General features: G+C 35.8%; 3 protein-coding genes across 4 annotated transcripts in view; 1 reads left to right on the forward strand and 2 right to left on the reverse strand.

Moving 5' to 3' along the window:
- The window catches only part of LOC113063819 (serine/threonine-protein kinase 10-like), a 38,780-nt gene extending 24,242 nt beyond the window's left edge, over nt 1-14,538 (reverse strand). Inside the window, exons 1-2 of one of the 2 annotated variants that reach the window (XM_026234164.1) lie at nt 14,155-14,536; nt 6,336-6,500 (exon numbers count right to left, since the gene is read on the reverse strand). In XM_026234164.1, the coding sequence (XP_026089949.1) occupies nt 6,336-6,500; nt 14,155-14,313 (324 nt within the window). In that variant the 5' untranslated portion in view covers nt 14,314-14,536. Of the gene's footprint in view, nt 1-6,335; nt 6,501-14,154 lie in introns of both variants that reach the window. The other variant, XM_026234165.1, reaches the window with a different exon arrangement.
- A 636-nt stretch (nt 14,539-15,174) lies between these two features.
- LOC113063704 (cytokine-like protein 1) lies at nt 15,175-16,216 on the reverse strand. The gene is made up of 4 exons (XM_026234035.1): nt 15,925-16,216; nt 15,809-15,853; nt 15,386-15,532; nt 15,175-15,261 (listed from the first exon to the last, which is right to left on the reverse strand). The coding sequence occupies exons 1-4, from the start codon at nt 16,105-16,107 to the stop codon at nt 15,202-15,204; spliced, it is 435 nt and encodes a 144-aa protein (XP_026089820.1). The 5' UTR covers nt 16,108-16,216; the 3' UTR covers nt 15,175-15,201.
- Nucleotides 16,217-18,162: 1,946 nt separating this feature from the next.
- stk32a (serine/threonine kinase 32A) overlaps nt 18,163-18,860 on the forward strand; it is a 66,400-nt gene continuing 65,702 nt past the window's right edge. The window contains exon 1 of the mRNA XM_026234168.1: nt 18,163-18,467. The gene's annotated coding sequence lies outside the window, so the exon portion shown is untranslated. The remainder of the gene's footprint in view (nt 18,468-18,860) is intronic.

Here is an 18,860-nt window from a genome sequence, read left to right on the forward strand (position 1 = left end):
GCATTGCTCGGTTAGTTAGTTTGGGTGTTTGGTTGGTTGCTATGTGGTTAATAACTGGCCTCTGGTCTCTAAAAAAGTGGAATTTAGTTTAATTCACTAAGTATTTGCACAAATAAAATCTGCATAAGTTTTCACAAACAAGTCGTGATTCATCAATAAGCTTTACACATGGACACACACACTCTAGTTGGCCTTAAATGCCTTAAAATGTATGTCATATAAAAGTCTTCAGGGTATACTGGTCTCTAGATATGGACTGGGACCTGGCTCAGGGCTTCAAGAATGAAGTGTAATAACAGTAAAGCTTGCCTTAGAGACATGAATCTGTCCCTAAACAACAGCAGATTATGATGAAGCTGACGTGACCAAACAAGTTTCCTGTCTCATGATCTAGCTATTATATAATTGTTGCATGTCCAGGGTGGTTCCCTATGGCCCAAAATGCTGGGTTAGGAGATTGGATGGACAGATGAATGAAACAACAGCAAATAGTCACCACATCTACTGTGAACTATCAAAAAAGACTCACTTTCAGTGTAATCATTACTGATGAAAGTGACGAAAATGACGTGACATTCAGCCAAGTATGGTGACCCATACTCAGAATTTGTGCTCTGCATTTAACCCATCCGAAGTGCACACACACAAAGCAGTGAACACACACACACACAATGTGAGCACACACCCGGAGCATTGGGCAGCCATTTATGCTGCGGAGCCCGGGGAGCAGTTTTGGGGGTTCAATGCCTTGCTCAAGGGCACCTAAGTCGTGGTATTGAAGGTGGAGAGAGAACTGTACATGCACTCCCCCCACCTACAATTCCTGCCGGCCCGGGACTCGAACTCACAACCTTTCGATTGGGAGTCCGACTCTCTAACCATTAGGCCGATTTGTGGTTCAATGGCAAATAACCATGAAAAAAGGAAGTAATGTCTATTCGTGTTGGTTTTAGGGGGAAACTTTGAATTGGCTTTGTTTTGGTCTATTTTAAAATACATTACAAAATATATCTGAAAATGTATTCACAGGTCCAGACCGGTCCATTTTAAAGATATATTTTAGGGATCTAACGATAAACCGAGAGACGGTTGAAAATCGGTACACATATGTGACGATTCAATTCGGTTGAGATTCAATTAGGGGTAAGGGGAACTTAATGTCTTTAGAAAAGTTTAGATTATATTTCTTCTTTTTAGTTTTGTTATTTACATTTACATTATATTTTAATTTTGTTATTTAGCAGAAACTTTTATCCAAAGTGTATATTTGTTTAGTGATATATTTTAATCTCACAAAGAAATGTGAAGCATTTTGTCCAAGCAATATTAAAAGGACACATTTAATCCCTATATAAAGAAAGACCTTTCATTTCAGGAACACCTGTTGACGTAATGCAGACTGGAGAAACCAGTCGCTGGGAGTTTAGCATCTACATCTACATCAGTTTCTTTCTTTCTGAAATGCCTGAAATGCCTTGCATTGATGCCCACGGGTTCAGGAAGGCAGAAAAACCAGTCCGACAACAAAAACAAAGTCAGATTTGAGAGTCTAAGCAAACTCACACAAGCACAGGTGAGATTCCTCGAGGGCCTACACGCATATCTCTGACAAATGCAACAAGAGGTAAAACAAACAGAAACGACAAATCAACAACAATGCTATCAGCTGCAGGAGTCAATAAGGACTGAAAACCTCAACTGATTCTGTAAATGTACCCTGAACCCTATTCAACCTGCTGAATAATTAATTATGATGATTATCACTTTCACCTCACTGGCACAGAGCTCCACATTTACATTTAGACGCAACAGTCAGCTAAACACAATTTATCCAAGTGTCTGTAGAGAGAGAAGCCATGATCACGAACATGGATTTTCCTTGATGTAGCATGTTGACATGGAATGGAAACTTTACAGCCACCTGTCTACTATTCTAATAATATGTGAAACAGCATGTAGTATATAATAATTAATGTGCTATTCATGTGTTTATCATCTTTCTATGAAACATCGACAGTTAAACGACAATTGAACTGAGATGAATCAACATTGAACTAAATTGAGCTGATTAATGACACCTGTAATCTGTAGAGTGGTTTAGATATAATTTGATAAATTAAGAATTTTGGTGAACTATTTAAGGTGAATGATTCAAAAAATTGTTATGAAATTGTGAATGATTTTGGTGAAAGAAACATTGAGTAACATTGACTGAAGTTCAGATTATATCCATTTAATGTTTTTCACAGTACGTAATGCCTTCACATAGCACTAGTCAGAAAAAAACAAAGCAAAACAAAACAATCCTACCATTAACCTCTGCTGAGATACTAGACACAACATTAATTTCTGATAATGTCATGGCAACACTGGACTGAAGCAGAGAGAGTGTGTGATGGCGATAACAAAGGATAAAAGTAGATTATGTAGCTGTTAAAGCACAGATAGAGAAGAGACATCTGTCTTGTGCTCACATCCTTTATCCGGCTGTTTAATTGGCTCTTAGAAGCAACAGTTTACAAGAGTTCAGAAAATACACACACATACACAGGTGCATCTCAAATTAGAATGGAAAAGTTAATTTATTTCATTAATTCAACTAAAATTGTGAAACTTGTGTATTAAATAAATTAGTTTAAGTCTTTGCTTCTTTTAATTGTGATGATTTTGACTCACATTTAAGAAAAAAAACATTCACTACAACATTCACTTTTTTTTTTTTTAAATCACTATCTCAACAAATTACAATACTTCATAAGACATTTTTTGTGAATTGTTGGCTTCTGAACAGTATGTTAATTTACTATACATGTACTCAATACATGGTAGGGACTCCTTTGGCTTTAAGTACTGCCTCAGTTCAGCGTGGCATGGAGGAGATCAGTTTGTGGCACTGCTGAGGTGGTCTGAAGCACAGGTTTCTTTGACAGTGGCCTTCAGCTCTTCTGCATTGTTTGGTCTCTTGTTTCTCATCTTCCTCTTGACAATAGCTCATAGTTTCTCTCTGGGGTTCAGGTCTGGCGAGTTTGCTGGCCAGTCAAGTACACCAACACCATGGTCATTTAACCAACTTTTGGTGCTTTTGGCAGTGTGGGTAGATGCCAAATCCTGCTGGAAAATGAAATTAGAATCTTCAAAAAGCTGGTCAGCAGAAGGAAGCATGAAGTGCTTCAAAATTTCTTTGTAAACGGGTGCAGTGACTTTGGGTTTCAAAGAAACACACAATGGACCAACACCAGCAGATGACATTGCACCCAAAATCATCACAGACTGTGGAAACTTAACACTGGACTTCAAGCGACTTGGGCTATGAGCTTCTCCAACCTTCCTCCAGACTCTGGGACCTTGGTTTCCAAATGAAATACAAGACTTGCTCTCATCTGAAAAGATGACTTTGGATCACTGGGCAACAGTCCAGTTCTTCTTCTCTTAGCCCAGGTAAGACACCTCTGTCATTGTCTGTGGTTCTGCAAATGTCTGTGTGTGGTGCCTCTTGATGACTTGACCCCAGCCTCAGTCCATTCCTTGTGAAATTCACTCAAATTCTTGAATCAATTTTGCTTCAAAATCCTCATAAGGCTACAGTTCTCTCGGTTGGTTGTGCACTTTTTTTCTTCCACTCAACGTTTTGTTAACATGCTTGGATACAGCAATCTGTGAACAGCCAGCTTCTTTGGCAATGAATGTTTGTGGCTTACTCTTGTGAAGGCTGTAAATGACTGTCTTCTGGACAACTGTCTTCCCCACGATTGTGTTGCCTAATGAAACAAACTGAGAGAACATTTTCAAGGCTCAGGAAACCTTTGCAGGCAACATTTCCATGACATTCTAGTTTATTGAGATGCAACTCTGTGCGCATATACACACACACACACACATATATATAGTGTGTGTGTAAAGGACAATCCACAGCTAGATGTGCATTAAACAATTTTAATGCATGATGTGGAGGCAAAGAAACGCCTGACTTGAAGCAGAGCTGTGAGTTCAGTTACTGCTTTATCCCCTCATTGCTAGACATATAATGTATTGATTCAGTATCAAAGTTATTTTATTAATAAAAGTCGTGGGGCAGCACTGACGACAATTATATATATATATATTCCAGTTTAATATGAACAGACAGCTTACTGACAAATAAATATAAGAGCTAACATTATAAATGTTAATAAAAAAATAAAAGGTTGGAACTGGCTTACATTGTTTAATGGCCATTTATGTTTTGCATTTTATGATTACAAAAATGATCAGGAAAATATATTCATTTGTAAATGAATAACATTTTACTAAAATGGTTTACCAGTCTCAAATCAAATTCCATATATATAATAGCTCAGTGAAATGAGGTACAGACAACAGATATGAATAGAAATACAGTAGATGTAGAGATGGGGTGGTGGAGGGATGCCGAATTATGTCCCTTCACATCACAGGTGAACAATGTGATAATCTGAACATTTAAAAAGGTTAAATGGTAAAAAAAATGTTTGATATTATTGTTTTGAAGTCTATTTTGTAATGCATTCCCGAAGGTAAGTTTACAGTGGGACTTTGTTTTTGTGGCATTCATATGAAAATGTGACCACTTCAGAAATCCCCCATTCTTCTCACACATCTGAATGCCAGTGTGTAATGGAATCGTAATTAAACAATCTGTGGTGAATTGCTTGTCTAAATATAAACAATCAAAATGCTTGAGGTCTGAGGACAATCTTATGCTTTCATTTCAGAATCAGTATCAATCATCTCGACACACTCAAGTTAAAGAGAACAAGTGCTCGTTGTTTGACAAGTGTGCAGCGGTTTCCTTTCACAAAAACCCCACAAACATTCCCATCTGAGTGTTTTTCATCATGAGATTATACGAGCAGACACCTCATCCACACCCAAGATATGTTCGTCTATGACAGTGAAGGACTGCTCAGACAGCTATTATGGACGTCTACTGATGATACCAAAACACACCTCTTGCTTTAGTATGAGAAATGTAACATACGCCAATGCTGATTAGAAAACTGAATCTATCAAACATTTGCAGGTAAAAAGCAATGGCTAAAGCAATACAGCCCTGGCCAACCTGGAATTGGTCATCCTGGTTTCTTCAACAAAAACCTGACAGGATTTTCCAATGGTTTTATGATTTTGAAGCCTAAATACATTTGGCAGAAGCTTGCTGCAGGCTATAAATGAACTATAACATGGTCACATGACTTCAAACTTTAATGTTTGCTGAAAAGGAAGTCTTAGTCAAACACTTGGAGATCAGGACTCTTTCAGACGAGCGAATTTACCTTCACACTGAGGAATTCCAGCAATGCTTCAACCGGCTCCTCGTGAAAGCTACATTTACAGGCAGTTACCTTGACAGCACATTGTATGTGAAGTAACAATAGTCCACTACAAACATCCACATTCCCTTATTAACTTCTATATTGTGTTCAGCTACTTGTCCCACCCTGATGAACAACAATGTACAGAATTGCGCTGAGCGAATCTCTGAAGGTGGAAAATTATCATTTAAAACTTGAATATGCATATACTTTAGTGACATGATAAACACTATGCATGTACAATATGGTTAATTTAAAGCTTAATATTAGATGCTAGCAGAATGTTTAATGTCTTATTTGAAAAGTGAATATTAAGCTATCAAACCTGCTAATTGTTTGTCAGATCAAGGAATGGTTAAAACACATTCTGTGCCAAAAAGACCCAAATTCAGAAGCTCCCCAGGCTATTTTTTTAATTGTATGTATTTGTCTTAATAAAGACAAACATAAATAGTGATGAAAGCCAAATTATTCAATTTCATGGATGTATATTTAGGGAGTAATCCACTGTTTTATAGAGGAGCATCAAAAAGCCAATTTTCACCTGCGATTTGGAGCCAAATTACTGGAGGGTAAAAATGACTTTAGATAGATGGCAGCTTCATTATATTATCTGAACACATATTAAAGATATCTTAACATTTTACTAATAGACCTACCAATCTTTTTAAAAATAACATAATGATGCTGTCATCTTTCTAAAGTCTGTAATTTGGCTCTGAATTGTCATTTTGACCCTCCTCTACAAAAAAAAAAGTGCATTACTAAATATACATCCATGACATTTAATGTTTTGCCTTTCTTCTTCATGTATGCGTTTCTTTCAAGAAGGAAATGATAAAGGTCAGTATTTTTAGAAGGACCTCTGGTTAAGTTGCATAGAATGACCCGATGAGGATGTGTGGATGACGTCTCCAAAGAGGATTCATTTAAACCTGCCAAGCAATTCAGAAACTAGCTTGTAGTGTTCAAGAAAGCTCAATTTGCTCCGTTTAACCATCTCACCGAGAGTTTGTTGTCGTAGAAGAAGGCATCCAGCAGTTTGACGATGTACTGATGGTCGCAGGACGCTAAGATGTCGATCTCCACCATGTAATCCTCCAGCTCCTCTTCACTTTTGGTTTCGATGACTTTGGCTGCAGCTAGCGCACCGGTTTCTTTATTCTGGGCCTGAAAATCAAACCAGGTTCGCATTAAATAAAGTCAGGGTGATTCATATTCACATGATTACATCTTGCTGATTTTACTGTTCCATGCTTGCCCATTGGGTGCAGTTAATTTTTACCAGGTTTCAACTTTAGTTATCCATTAGACCTCAAATAATGGGCATCACTGCGGTTTTACTGCACACGCAAGATGATGTGACAGTGGACTAAATGCTGCCATTTATAATATTATTTCATTGTTTTTTTGTTTGAGGAGTCAAACCACAGCATTTTAAAACGTGAACTAATCGTGTTTTGTCATAAAAATTTAATTATTTTTTTTTTACTTGAGTGTCATGAGAGTTTGCCAGTGCTCTATATATATAATAATATAATTTCCTTTATTTGTTGTTGTTGTTTTTCTCTCTCTATGTGTGCATTGTGGTCACACCAAAAACCATTTCCTTTTATTTTTCAAATACTGATGAACAGCATAGCAGTTTTGTACATTTTTATTACTCATTACATATCTGATTTTGTTAGCCCAATCACCTCCTCCTTGCACCGCATTTATTGTGTACTTTTTATGCATTTCCAATGTAAATGTTAACTAAATAAACATATATAAAGTATAACCGAGGTAGTCTTCATATGTGAGATTGACAGTACGTGGGAAACATCTTAGTGTGCAGCATTAATCGAGGTGGAGTCATTGTGGTTAGCTGGGTATGTTTTTAGAGGAAACCTGGTTGCCAAACCACTCAAAAACAAGACTTCCGCTTTCTTCATAAAAACTCAACTTAACGCAGACATGATTTGGACAGTTAGACTTGTAAACGTGTCACTGTGATAAAATGTAATACAGCAGAGAATGAAAGTAGAACCGGTTGAGATGCTTGATATTGTCAGTGGTGGCTATGGCATTGCTATGTGGTTGCTTGGGTGTTTCCGATGGTTGCTAGGGTCCTGCAGAGGAGTCCAACTGTGCAAATGGTGCAGATGAGTCGCACACTGATGTAATGCTTGACCTAGTAAACACAACTAACTTACATCTGTCGTATAATAAAATAACGGGAAAATAACCTCCACACCCTCAGAATATGAAGAACCATCTCAGAGGACTTCTGTGCTTCTCATAGAGTTACAGGGGTGTACGATATTTATTGTCTACGTTAGTATCGTAATTATTGTTTAACCATGTGTGAGCTTTAGAGTATGTCATTCAAAAAATAAAAACTAACCAAAACAAGTCCATAATCATTGACTGCATGATGAAACCAAAGAGTGAAGTCATTAGCATTGTGCTAAATCCGGCGTATTTACGTTCAACTTTGATTGTACGTTCATGAATATGCACGGTCCCATTTAAATAAATAAATTGAAAAGTTTGAATGTCCCTTTTATGCAAGTTGTGAAAGCAAAAAATATCCCTATGTTTTTTTCATATATTTATAAGATATGATATGGTTTAGTAATATTACACAAGCAAAATTGCCGTTTTCCTGAATATCAGCACATGAGTGTTATCGCAAATTGAACGCAATTGCAAATCGTTTTGATTTTATACAACAGTTCAACAAACAAAAAATCTTTGTGAACACTGCAATGATTTCTCTTTTGAATGAATCATTTGAGTCAATGATTCAATGATCCATTCACAAAAGACAGCCATTTGCTTCATTTCTAAATGAATCAGCCGTTTTGAACGAATCGTTTGAATGAATGATTCAATGAATCACTAAATAAGAACGAAATTTGCCAGCAGGTTTAAATCTCATATTTAATCATCTATGGCAGGCCTAAACCAGTCAAAGTACCAGTACAAAAACACAAATATTATTTAGTGAAAATGAGATTGAAGATGTGAAAGTCACTAGTGTTTTACTAGGTGACATACATCAGTGCTGTGCGACTGAAAAACACTCCTAGCCTTAAAGCATAACCCTAAATAAAGCCTGAAATCCACTTCGATTTCCACTGAGAGAATTACAGCAGCTGCTGAAGGGGATCGAGCAGAAGTCAAAGCTCTTCACCTGAGCTAAATAATCCTGCAGGGCTTCCTCAAACCCTCAATAACAGCACAATAGTGTACTTTCAGCCTGTTTCAACACATCCATAAAAATTATGCACCTTACATCTGGAAACAGCATTTGTAACAATAGCCAAAAATCATTAGGACATTAAGTAAAGATCATGTTCCATGAAGATATTTTTGTACATTTCCTACCGTAATATCAAAACTTAAAGTTGTTATAAAATGCAAAAAAATATATTTTTATAATGTGTTTGAACACAGTTGTGTGGCCGCACATAAACACTCAATATTTAAAATATTGTATCAAAGCATTTTATGGCATCTTTTATTTTTGATTAGTAATATGCATTGCTAAGAACTTCATTTGGACAACTTTTAAGGTGATTTTCTCAATATTTAGATTTTTTTGCTCCCTCAGATTCCAGATTTTCAAATAGTTGCATCTCAGACAAATATTGTCCTCCGAACAAACCACACATCTATGGAGAGATGATTTATTCAGCTTTCAGGTGATGTATAAATTGGTGTAGGGTTAGAAAACTATGAAAAGTTTCTACTCTGAGCTATTCTTGGAAACTATGCATTAGCCTTGTTAATGACGACAGCAAAACACATTGTTTACTACGTTAATTAATCTCTACTTCCTTGAGCAAAAGTTTGAACGAGGAAAACACCCACTGACTATAATAATATAGCAAAGCAAACCAATACAGTACATGTACTAGCTTTAATGTTTGATGTACAACTCCTGATTATAAAAAGTAGGCCAAGAGCTTTTAACAAATGTAGTTTCCTAAAAAAAAAAAATTGTTGCAAGACATTTTTCTATGTAAATCAAAATTTGTGGGTGAATAATTTTCATTAAATTTTGTAAGGAAATCACATCAAGATTAAGCTGTTGATGCGATTAATAACTACTTGGCACGAGCCAAAAGTATCAAACCAATGGAGAAAATGAAAATGTGTGGGGATTGTTAAAAAAGTACGGTCACAGAGGACTTCGCAATCAACAAAAATAATTGAATTGATCTCAATACAGAATAACATTTGTGACAGAACCAGATTTTTTAATCATAATTTCAGTCATAAATTTCCAGCTATTTGTCTTTGCAACAAACATAACTGATTGATTTCTGTGCTAGTAAATTTCACAAATAATAAAAAAAGGAAAGTAATTTAATCCCATTTACAATATTCAAGTAGAAAGCTAATCTTTATTTCATTTACAACCTAAAAAAATGACTGTGGTAACTGATTGCCCCAAATGAGCATTTAAAATAATAATAAAAAAACAACAGCTGTTGGATCAGTGTAAAGTTATTAATCTTTTATTCTTACACAATAATTGTAGTAACCTTGTGCCTTAAACAATATTAGCTTTAAACAAAAGCTAAGCTTTGGACTCATTGTCATTATCTTGAGTTTATTATTAAGAAAAGGGCGAATGACCAAAAGAAATACTAGTCTGTGTGATTATCTCTTCAAGTTCACTCAGTGGCTTAAATGGTTTCAATGAATAGGGCGGCAATTGCAAAACTACAACTAAAAGAGGTTTAAACCAGATCTTTAAGTGTGTATGATGATGCAGTTAATCTAACATGTAGAATATGCTCTCGTGCACCCAGTCGCTCTTATCTTCCTGAAGCCAGCAGCACTGAACGCTGGTGATTAGCCCAGCTCTCGTGATCTACAGGATCCTCACAGTAAGAGCCTCGTGCCTCCACATGTTCTCCTTCAATAATTAACCATCACTCAACTACTCAGCATTAACCAACAGGAGAAAACAGGAGGAGTCCTCTTCAAAATGCCATCAGAGAAGGAGTCCAGCTGGACCACGACCAGCTCCAGGAGAAATGAACACACTGGGATTATAAAGATGAAATGGGCTGGAAACATTTGCAAACATCTGAACGCTTTCCTAAATCAAATGACGCATCTGAAACTTGATTATTATTTTGGTGCGATTCAAGATTCAAATACTTAGAATTGAATATTATTTGGATCCATTTGGATTATTAATTATCGCATTAAGTTCATTCGTTTATGTTAAATAGATATGCAGTTCAAATACATAAATCTAAAATTGAGGCTTAAAATTTAAAAAGTAATATCTTAAACATATTTTTGATGAAACACTTTGAAATATCTGAAATGGATTCAGTCGAATCGTGGCCAGATTTCACGTGGAATTTAAATTTTTGCAATTACTTTAAATTTCCACCCGATTTAAACGTTATAAATAGACCTAAATATTTTTAGTGCATTGTTAAAGACATCACGAAAGCATCTTCAAACCTGAAGTACAGAAAACGGATGACAAATGATGTCTTGCAAAAGTAAAAGTAAAATACATGGCCATATTGTGTCTGAAATGTGATATTATTTTGTTTATGGAAAAACACACTTCCATAAACGTGTAGAACAAGAAAATGCAGAATTTTCGGATTTGGTTTAAGCTAGAAGTTATTTTGCAGCTAGACTCTATATAACATTTATGTGTCCCTGGAGCACATGCAGTCATCAGTCTCACAGGTGTATTTATACCAATACACAACAATACACTGTATGGGTCAAAATGATCGATTTTTCTTTTATTCCAAAAATCATTAGGATATTAATTAAAGATCATGTTCCATAAAGATATTTTGTAAATCTCCTACCGTAAATATATCAAAACTTAATTTTTGATTAGTAATATGCATTGCTAAGAGCTTCATTTGAACAACTTTAAAGATGATTTTCTCAATATTTAGATTTGTTTGCTCCCTCAGATTCCAGATTATCAAATAGTTGCATCTCAGACAAATATTGTCCTCCGAACAAACCACACATTAATGGAGAGATGATTTATTCAGCTTTCAGATGATTTATAAAACACAAATTGACAATTATCACTGGTTTTGTGCTCCAGGTCATATATATTCTAATCAAAACTATGAGCGAGAGGTCAGAAATACCAATATTTTTAGACTAAAATGTTAATCTTTAAACACTTTTTTGATCAAATGCATGGTTATGAATCATTATTTTGTGGTTATAAGTTACACTGATTACACTAACTTTAAAAAAAAATGTATTGTCATTTGTTTTGCTCCAGTAATAAGGAAGTAACATTGTCTAAACCTCAAATGTGTGTAGAGAGAAAAGCCCTGTTCATTTTCACAGGATGTTGTTTCACAGATCCACGTGTATCGACACGTCCAGACGAACGATCAACACTAACGGTGATGACCTTTCTGTTATTGAACTAATAAAGCAGGAGCAGATCATCAAGATATCGAATTGTTCTTAGCGTTTTCATTTGTAAAGGAAAGCACATTGCACAATATTAGACTCATGTTCTGTTCTCATTACACAATCACTCATTCATAACTCGCTCATATTTCCTTTTTCCAGAACAACACTTCCTTCAGTGGCACGCAGTGTCTGTGCGCACAACTGATTTTTACATTTTATTTCATATTATACATTTATTTTATGGGTCATTCTTCAATTGCGGTGGCAAATGGTGTGTCCCTCTACTTTACTACAGTTGAAATAAACGTTAAATACCAATAAATACCAATAAATTCTAAAAAGTTTACATGTTTATATTCTATAGGGTTAACACAATTTGTGCGCTATTAATTGTTAACTTTTAGTTTTAAAGTATTTAATTGAGTTTGGGAGATTGCATTTGTAACAAAATATGCATGTTCCCGTCATACCTTAGAGTGGTATCATGGAATGTAATTGCAACAATATAACATTTTTAACACAAATAAAGTGGTTATAATGTGAATATAGATTTTATTTAAAATGTAAAATTTTATTAAATTGTTTTAAAAAAATACATATTTTGTTATATTAAAGAAAAAAGTTCTGTCCCCCAAATTCATGTCTGTGGTGTTACCACAATGGATTTTGCCCCTTTAAGAAAAGGGGGAAGTCTGTTTAGACTACTTCCTGTGTGTAAAGGTCACTGCAGGTGCTGGATGATCTGAGGGGTGCATTGAGAGCACATTCTCTCTTATTCATTTTCTTAAAGTTAGCTTAATGTCGGACAATTTTATGTGTTGCACTTTATTAGCATCTGTGGTGTTATGTTAATAACTTGCAGATGTTTACATATTTTTATCAAAATTAATATTGATTAATATACTTATTATACTTATTAATATTTCCTAAGTGTCCCCCGATCTTGAAAACATCATGATGCCAGCCATAAAGGCCATTTTAGAATTATTTAATATTAATTTGAAGCTCCATTCCCTAAAAATTAAAATGCATTTTCATTACTGTAAAAAAGCACACTGTTTGTAAACGATCAATGATCGTCTGGTAATGTTTTACACTAACAAGTGCTTCCAGCATTAAATATGTATTTATATTTTACAATTATATATGCAAATGTATTTAGAGATAAAAAATAAACTTTGCAGATATAAACAAAAAAAAATATTGTATTGGAGCATAAAAATAAATGAGAGTCTAATGAAAATTACAACTGGGAGATGATTATTTCAGAGAATTTCAAAGAAAAATGTGTTGACGCACTGCAAACATGCTCAGAGATGCATGCTAAAAATATTTACTTTTACAAACTTTATGGTCTCAAAAATAAGCTTAGATTAATTGATCCAATTTTGTTTTAGCATTCTGGGTGGAGAAATGACCAGAGCATGTTTTAATGTAATATTGCAGTTTTTCTCCACTGTGAAAGCGGTCTTTGTCAAGGTTGTGTTTAACCCCTGTCAGCCTGGTTTCTGAGGGCGAGACCCTGGATCTCATGGGGCCCCACAGTTCAGGACACAGAGTTTGGGGACAAAAGACAAATTCAGTGTTTGCTACAGCAGGGTTCCTCTCCGCCTACCGAAACTGCAGCACATTCCAGTATCTTCCTCCACAGTGACTCTGAGTGGCCCCTGAGGGCCCCGGGCTGAACGCATGTGAACTGTCAGGATATCTCAGAGGCTCAGTGTCACTAACCACAGTTAGGTTAGTTTATTTAAACAGTTAGTCATGGTAGATATGTTCCTTGAGGCTAGCAACACCCTGAGCGGTGCATTACTTCATGCCACTTCAATGCATCTCACCAGCATGTTATTACATGAAATACTGAGCTGCACTGTGATCCATTCAGTGTTAGCTCTTGAGTGGCGCATAGGTTTTAGTTCTTTTATTATTATTTAAATTAACACAGTTTATAAATGTAAATAAAGAATTCTAAGAAAAGATCAATCATTTGAATAGTGCATGTGTATTTAAAAACAATTTAAAAGTGCAACAAAGTGTGTACATAAGTGTCAATAAGAACACAATTCTTTGTATTTGTAAATATTATATGAATTCTAACTGTCATAACCAAACAGGTTGCCAATTATTAAAACTTTTTCAATCCTACTACACGCAAGGCTTAGCCTATGAATATTAATTACGCATAATGACGTTCACCAAGAAGGCCTCACTGATTGGCTGAAAGACCGCTTACGGGTAAGCGGCAGCGAATCAGGTAGAGGCCTGGCTTATGAATATTAAATATTCAAATTAAAATAGACTGCAACGTCAACATGACCAAGTTAATATTAATGACCAAATCCTTTACCATGGTAGAAGTCTTAGTTTCGTTTCGCTGTCCCACAGGTTTATTACGGTCTGAACTCACCTTATAAACTTTGCCGAAAGCACCATCGCCCAGTTCCCCGATAATTTCCCAAATGTCGCTAGGATTTACATCCCGATGAACGTGCTCGTATTGTTTGGTTTTCTTCTTCACGTCAATTGTAGGAAGACGGAGGATCTTGCTGAATTTTGCAAAAGCCATATTAAATAAAACAGACAACAGACTCAAATACTAAAAAACAGTTGACTTCAGAAAAAAACAAAAGCGAGTAAGCTGAAGTAAGCCTCCGCGGAAGGAGACACATTCATCATTTAAAAAATAACAAAATAAAAACCATCAAACTGTGATGGACTGATTCCACTCCATTCACGAGCAGGCGTCTGAAGCTCTCGTGTTCACCTGTTCTCTCACTACTGCTGTGAGTCGAGACACAGGGCCACGCCCACTCCACGGAACCACGCGATCATGGGATTTGTAGTTTTAAAGCCTATTTATGCGTCATCGGAACTACAGGAGCTGCGAGTAATTGAACAGACCATCTTAATGAATTTTAATTTTGTATTTAACAATTATAATTTAATAAGTTAGTCAAGACGCACAGATTAAAAAGAAAAAAGACAAAGAAAAAAACAAAACAAGGAACAGAACAAATATCTGAGTAAATAAAAAAAACTGTTGCACACAACCCCCACCTAGTGGTAATATGTGGAACAATTTGTAGTTTTTTTAGAAGACGGAAAACAGGTAAATAGTAAACAAAAATGTAAACAACACTTCTTTGATTAATAGAAAGATACAAAGATCAGCATTTGTATGAAATAAAAAGTTTCTGTAACATTATACACTCTAACATTCAAAAGCTTGGATTCATATATATATATATTTAATTTGTATTTTTCAAAAATGCAATAAAACGTAATTCATAAATACATATATTCTATGATAACATTATATGATAATGTTATCATAATAAATTATAATTATGCTCTTTAAAGATATTGATTATGAATAAGATCTGATGAGTAACCACTATTTATGATCTCATTTTAATCATTCTGGAGTCTCAGTCCGGTGATGTCTGCAGTGATCTCAGCCTCTCCATCCTCTGTGATGTAACGCTTTACAGTTATCACGAGTGAAAACCAAGTCCTGAAACAGACACCCAATTAAAACACACACAAGCAAAAACTTAAAATTATGCTACTGAAAATAAATAAATGAATTACATCTAAAATGAAAATGAACAAAAATGCAAAACATACTTTTGACCTACCCCGTGACATTTTTGTGACATGATGAAATAGAGTTGTCTGGTCACAGCAGCTAGATTCTGCACTTTCCTGGTGTAAGCACATCTCCTTTCTCTCAGACCGCTCAGCAGAGACAGATACGAGTTCATAGTGGACATCCCACAAGCGTTCTGTCATCACAGAGAAACATGCATGACAACACAACACAACTGACTCTGGAGGTGAGAGGAATGAGCTCATAACTGTCATAAAAACATTACCATGAAGTGTCAAGAAAATGCATAATTTTTCTCACATATTTTACTTATTTGCTCTTAAAGGTAAAATCTCATTCTTCATGAGAATCACTAATATTTGAAAGCAGTTAAAAATCTTCCAGCCTTTTCACTGAAACATGATTTGACATTACAGGCAAGCTTTGTCTCTTAAGGTCATGTACTACTCACATGAACATTGATGTAGAGGTCGGGCAGGTGAGCTGTGCATCTGGACTGCAACATAAAGCACTGTATCAAGCACCAAGGCTCATTGCTGTACCTCAGTTCAGTTATTTTAGAATTACAGTGTCGTGGTCAGTCTTGATTTGGGCCGCTCTTTGGGTGATCTCTTTACCCATGTTCAGCACTTTGGTGTAGCAGGTCGGAGGGATGGGGTAGGGCTGAGCCCAAATCATGGGCATCGCCAGCACAAGCAGCAGTGTGGACGCTAGCATGCTGTCTGCTGTCTGTGAAGAGCACTGATGCATTTATACACCGCCGCACATTCATAAAGCTTGTGTTCATTACAGGAGATGACAAGATATATGAGTCAATTAGGCTGGAATTCCCATCAGATATGAAAACGCTATTACTTGTGGCCGCTCGGCCAAGTCAGAATATGCCACGGAAAAATGTTTTGCACAAAAAGCATAATTTGAAATTAAATGTGTGCATTTTAATCCAGGAAATAAACAAATACATTCACAATTTAAAAAAATAATAATAATTCCACTTGTTTCAACTTCGAATGTTAAGCTTATAGTTAGTGTGAAATGCTATTTTTGAGTTGACTAACCTTAAAACTTAAAGGCAGCATGAACACTTACTTTTTTAGGTTGAAACATTTCTTTGCAGTGAAGAAGTTACAGTTTAGTACATTAAAATATGTATTTTATAAATGTAATATCAAACAACACTGTAGTTCTAATTATAATGAAGGACTTTTCATTTGCATAAGTGTACTTAATAAAAAAAATGTCAAAACGTAATGAAAAATGTTCTTTAAAATAAAACTTCTAATTAGACATTATTACAAAGTGCACTTCTAAAAGTTGCTTTAAGTGCACTTAAGTGGCCTTTATTTAATTTATATTCTATTATCTACAATCTGATTGTTTGTAAATACAATTTTCACATTTGAAGCACAGTACAGGTGCAGATTCAGTGAAGCATGCTTTCTTTTAACAAGGGTTTTGCAGCAAAAGATTTTCCTAAAAATAAAGTTGTCTACCGCAGCACTACATTCAGAGAGCTACAGAGTGTTTTCTGCGTGAATGAGGAGAGCTGAAAAGCTTATTAAGAAAACAACTGAACTGTAAAAATGTCTTGTACCTGAAGCATTTCATACGACTGATCACACACAATGAGTGATGAAGATATCTAAACCATCTAAATATGATTGAAACGTCAAATCTAATCATCCTGACTTAAGTTCTACTGAGAAACACATTTTAATTGTGAAAAAGTACCATACAGTACAGTATGTGTGTAACTAAGCATGCAACTAAATAAGATGCGGGTGAAGTTGAGTTGTGTGCCTCTAGATGGCAGCATGACGTCAGCAGCAGCGCATCGCTCGTCATTCAGTGGCGTGACCTTCACTCACGCGCTAGAACCTCCTGAATAAACCTCTCTTCTGTCATTTAACAAAGACAACGATCATCAGTGAAGATGAAAGGTGTTGTATATGTGACCAGGGAAAGGTGACTGGTGTGTTTGTAAAAGAGCTGTGTGTGCACGAGGCATCCAATCTCGTGAAGTATACTCTGCTGTGCCAAGAGAGTAATGGGCATTTGGCCGGATTTTGAGAGATCCTATTGCTCTGACCTCCTAAACAGGATTTCACTTCCGAGACTGATGACCCAGAGCAAATTCATTACAGTCTCGTATGTCTAAAGAAGAAGAAAAAAAAAACATAAGAAAATATCTGTGAAATTTCATATGACCTTGTCATTCATTGACTTACATTTGATCTGCATCTGTTCTGTTCTGTTCTGTTTAGTTCTGTTATTTTCTTTTCTACAGTCACTCTGTAAATATCTTTTTTTCATGCTAAAGCATACTTTTACATTTTAAATATACCCTCAACCCTTAAAAAATAGAAAAATATTTGATTTGACGACTGAAACTGAACTTGCCATAAAAGGTCAAATAATCAGATAATTTTAAGAGACCACGTAATGACATAATATGAATATATATAGGCTATATATGTATGGTTTTAATGTCGCAAATTGCTTTCTGCATGGTTAGCTACACCATATTGACAAAAGTTAATTTTTTAGTTTGTTATTAATAATACATTATTTTTTTTAAATGGTTTGTAAGAAATGACGATAGATGATGTCACCGTTTAAAATGCATTAAAAAATAATTCTTGAATAAATTAATAAATGGCTCCGGGGAGAATATATTGCGTACTTCCATACACTGCTTGAACCACGCTCTGGATGAATAAACGATCCTCCCCACCAGAGGGACACTTCACCATCATCATCATCACCATCACCATCATCATCAGATCTGCACCAGACGCATGATGCTGCTTTTATTCAACAGTTGAGGACACAGCTCTCTCTCTCTCATCACGCACTGCTCCGGGATCGGCTCTCGGGTGTGTGTGTGTGTGTGTGTGTGTGTGTGTGTGGAGCAGCATGCGCGCGTGTTCTGCATCAGTGTGTCATTGACTCCGGCTCTGCAAGGATCTTCTCACAGCATTGCGGTGACTGGAGAAGTTGTGCGGGATAGTCTCGTCTTTCCACTGCGGTCTCGTCTGTCTCGGTCGCTTTCATGAGCTCTGCTGTTATTCGTCCAGTCGATCATTTCAATCCTCCTGACATATAAAGCGGTAAGTGTATGATTTCTGATGATTTCACAGCTACAGGTCTATTCTCCTCACGTATTCCGAGCACTCTCTGCTGTCTCTGGACTTTATATTACTCTTCTGTGTAGCTGTATTAGCGTAGAGTAATTACCAGTGAACTACATGTACATAATCAAGTATGACTTGCACACTGTCCTAGTTAATACAATTTTAAAGTATTTTAAGGGGCAGGTTGTCGCACTTTTTATGCAATGAATATTTGGTCACTTTATTTTAAAGACCAATTCTCAAGATTTACTTGCATGCATATTGACTGTTTATTAGTAGGCTACTGAGCACATATTTATGCTTTATTGTGCATGAGCATATTTTAGATCCCACATCTAAACTCAACAACTACCTTACTAACTATTAATA

The sequence above is a fragment of the Carassius auratus genome, chromosome 46, assembly GCF_003368295.1.
Source record: "Carassius auratus strain Wakin chromosome 46, ASM336829v1, whole genome shotgun sequence".
In the NCBI taxonomy this organism is placed as follows: Eukaryota; Metazoa; Chordata; class Actinopteri; order Cypriniformes; family Cyprinidae; genus Carassius; species Carassius auratus.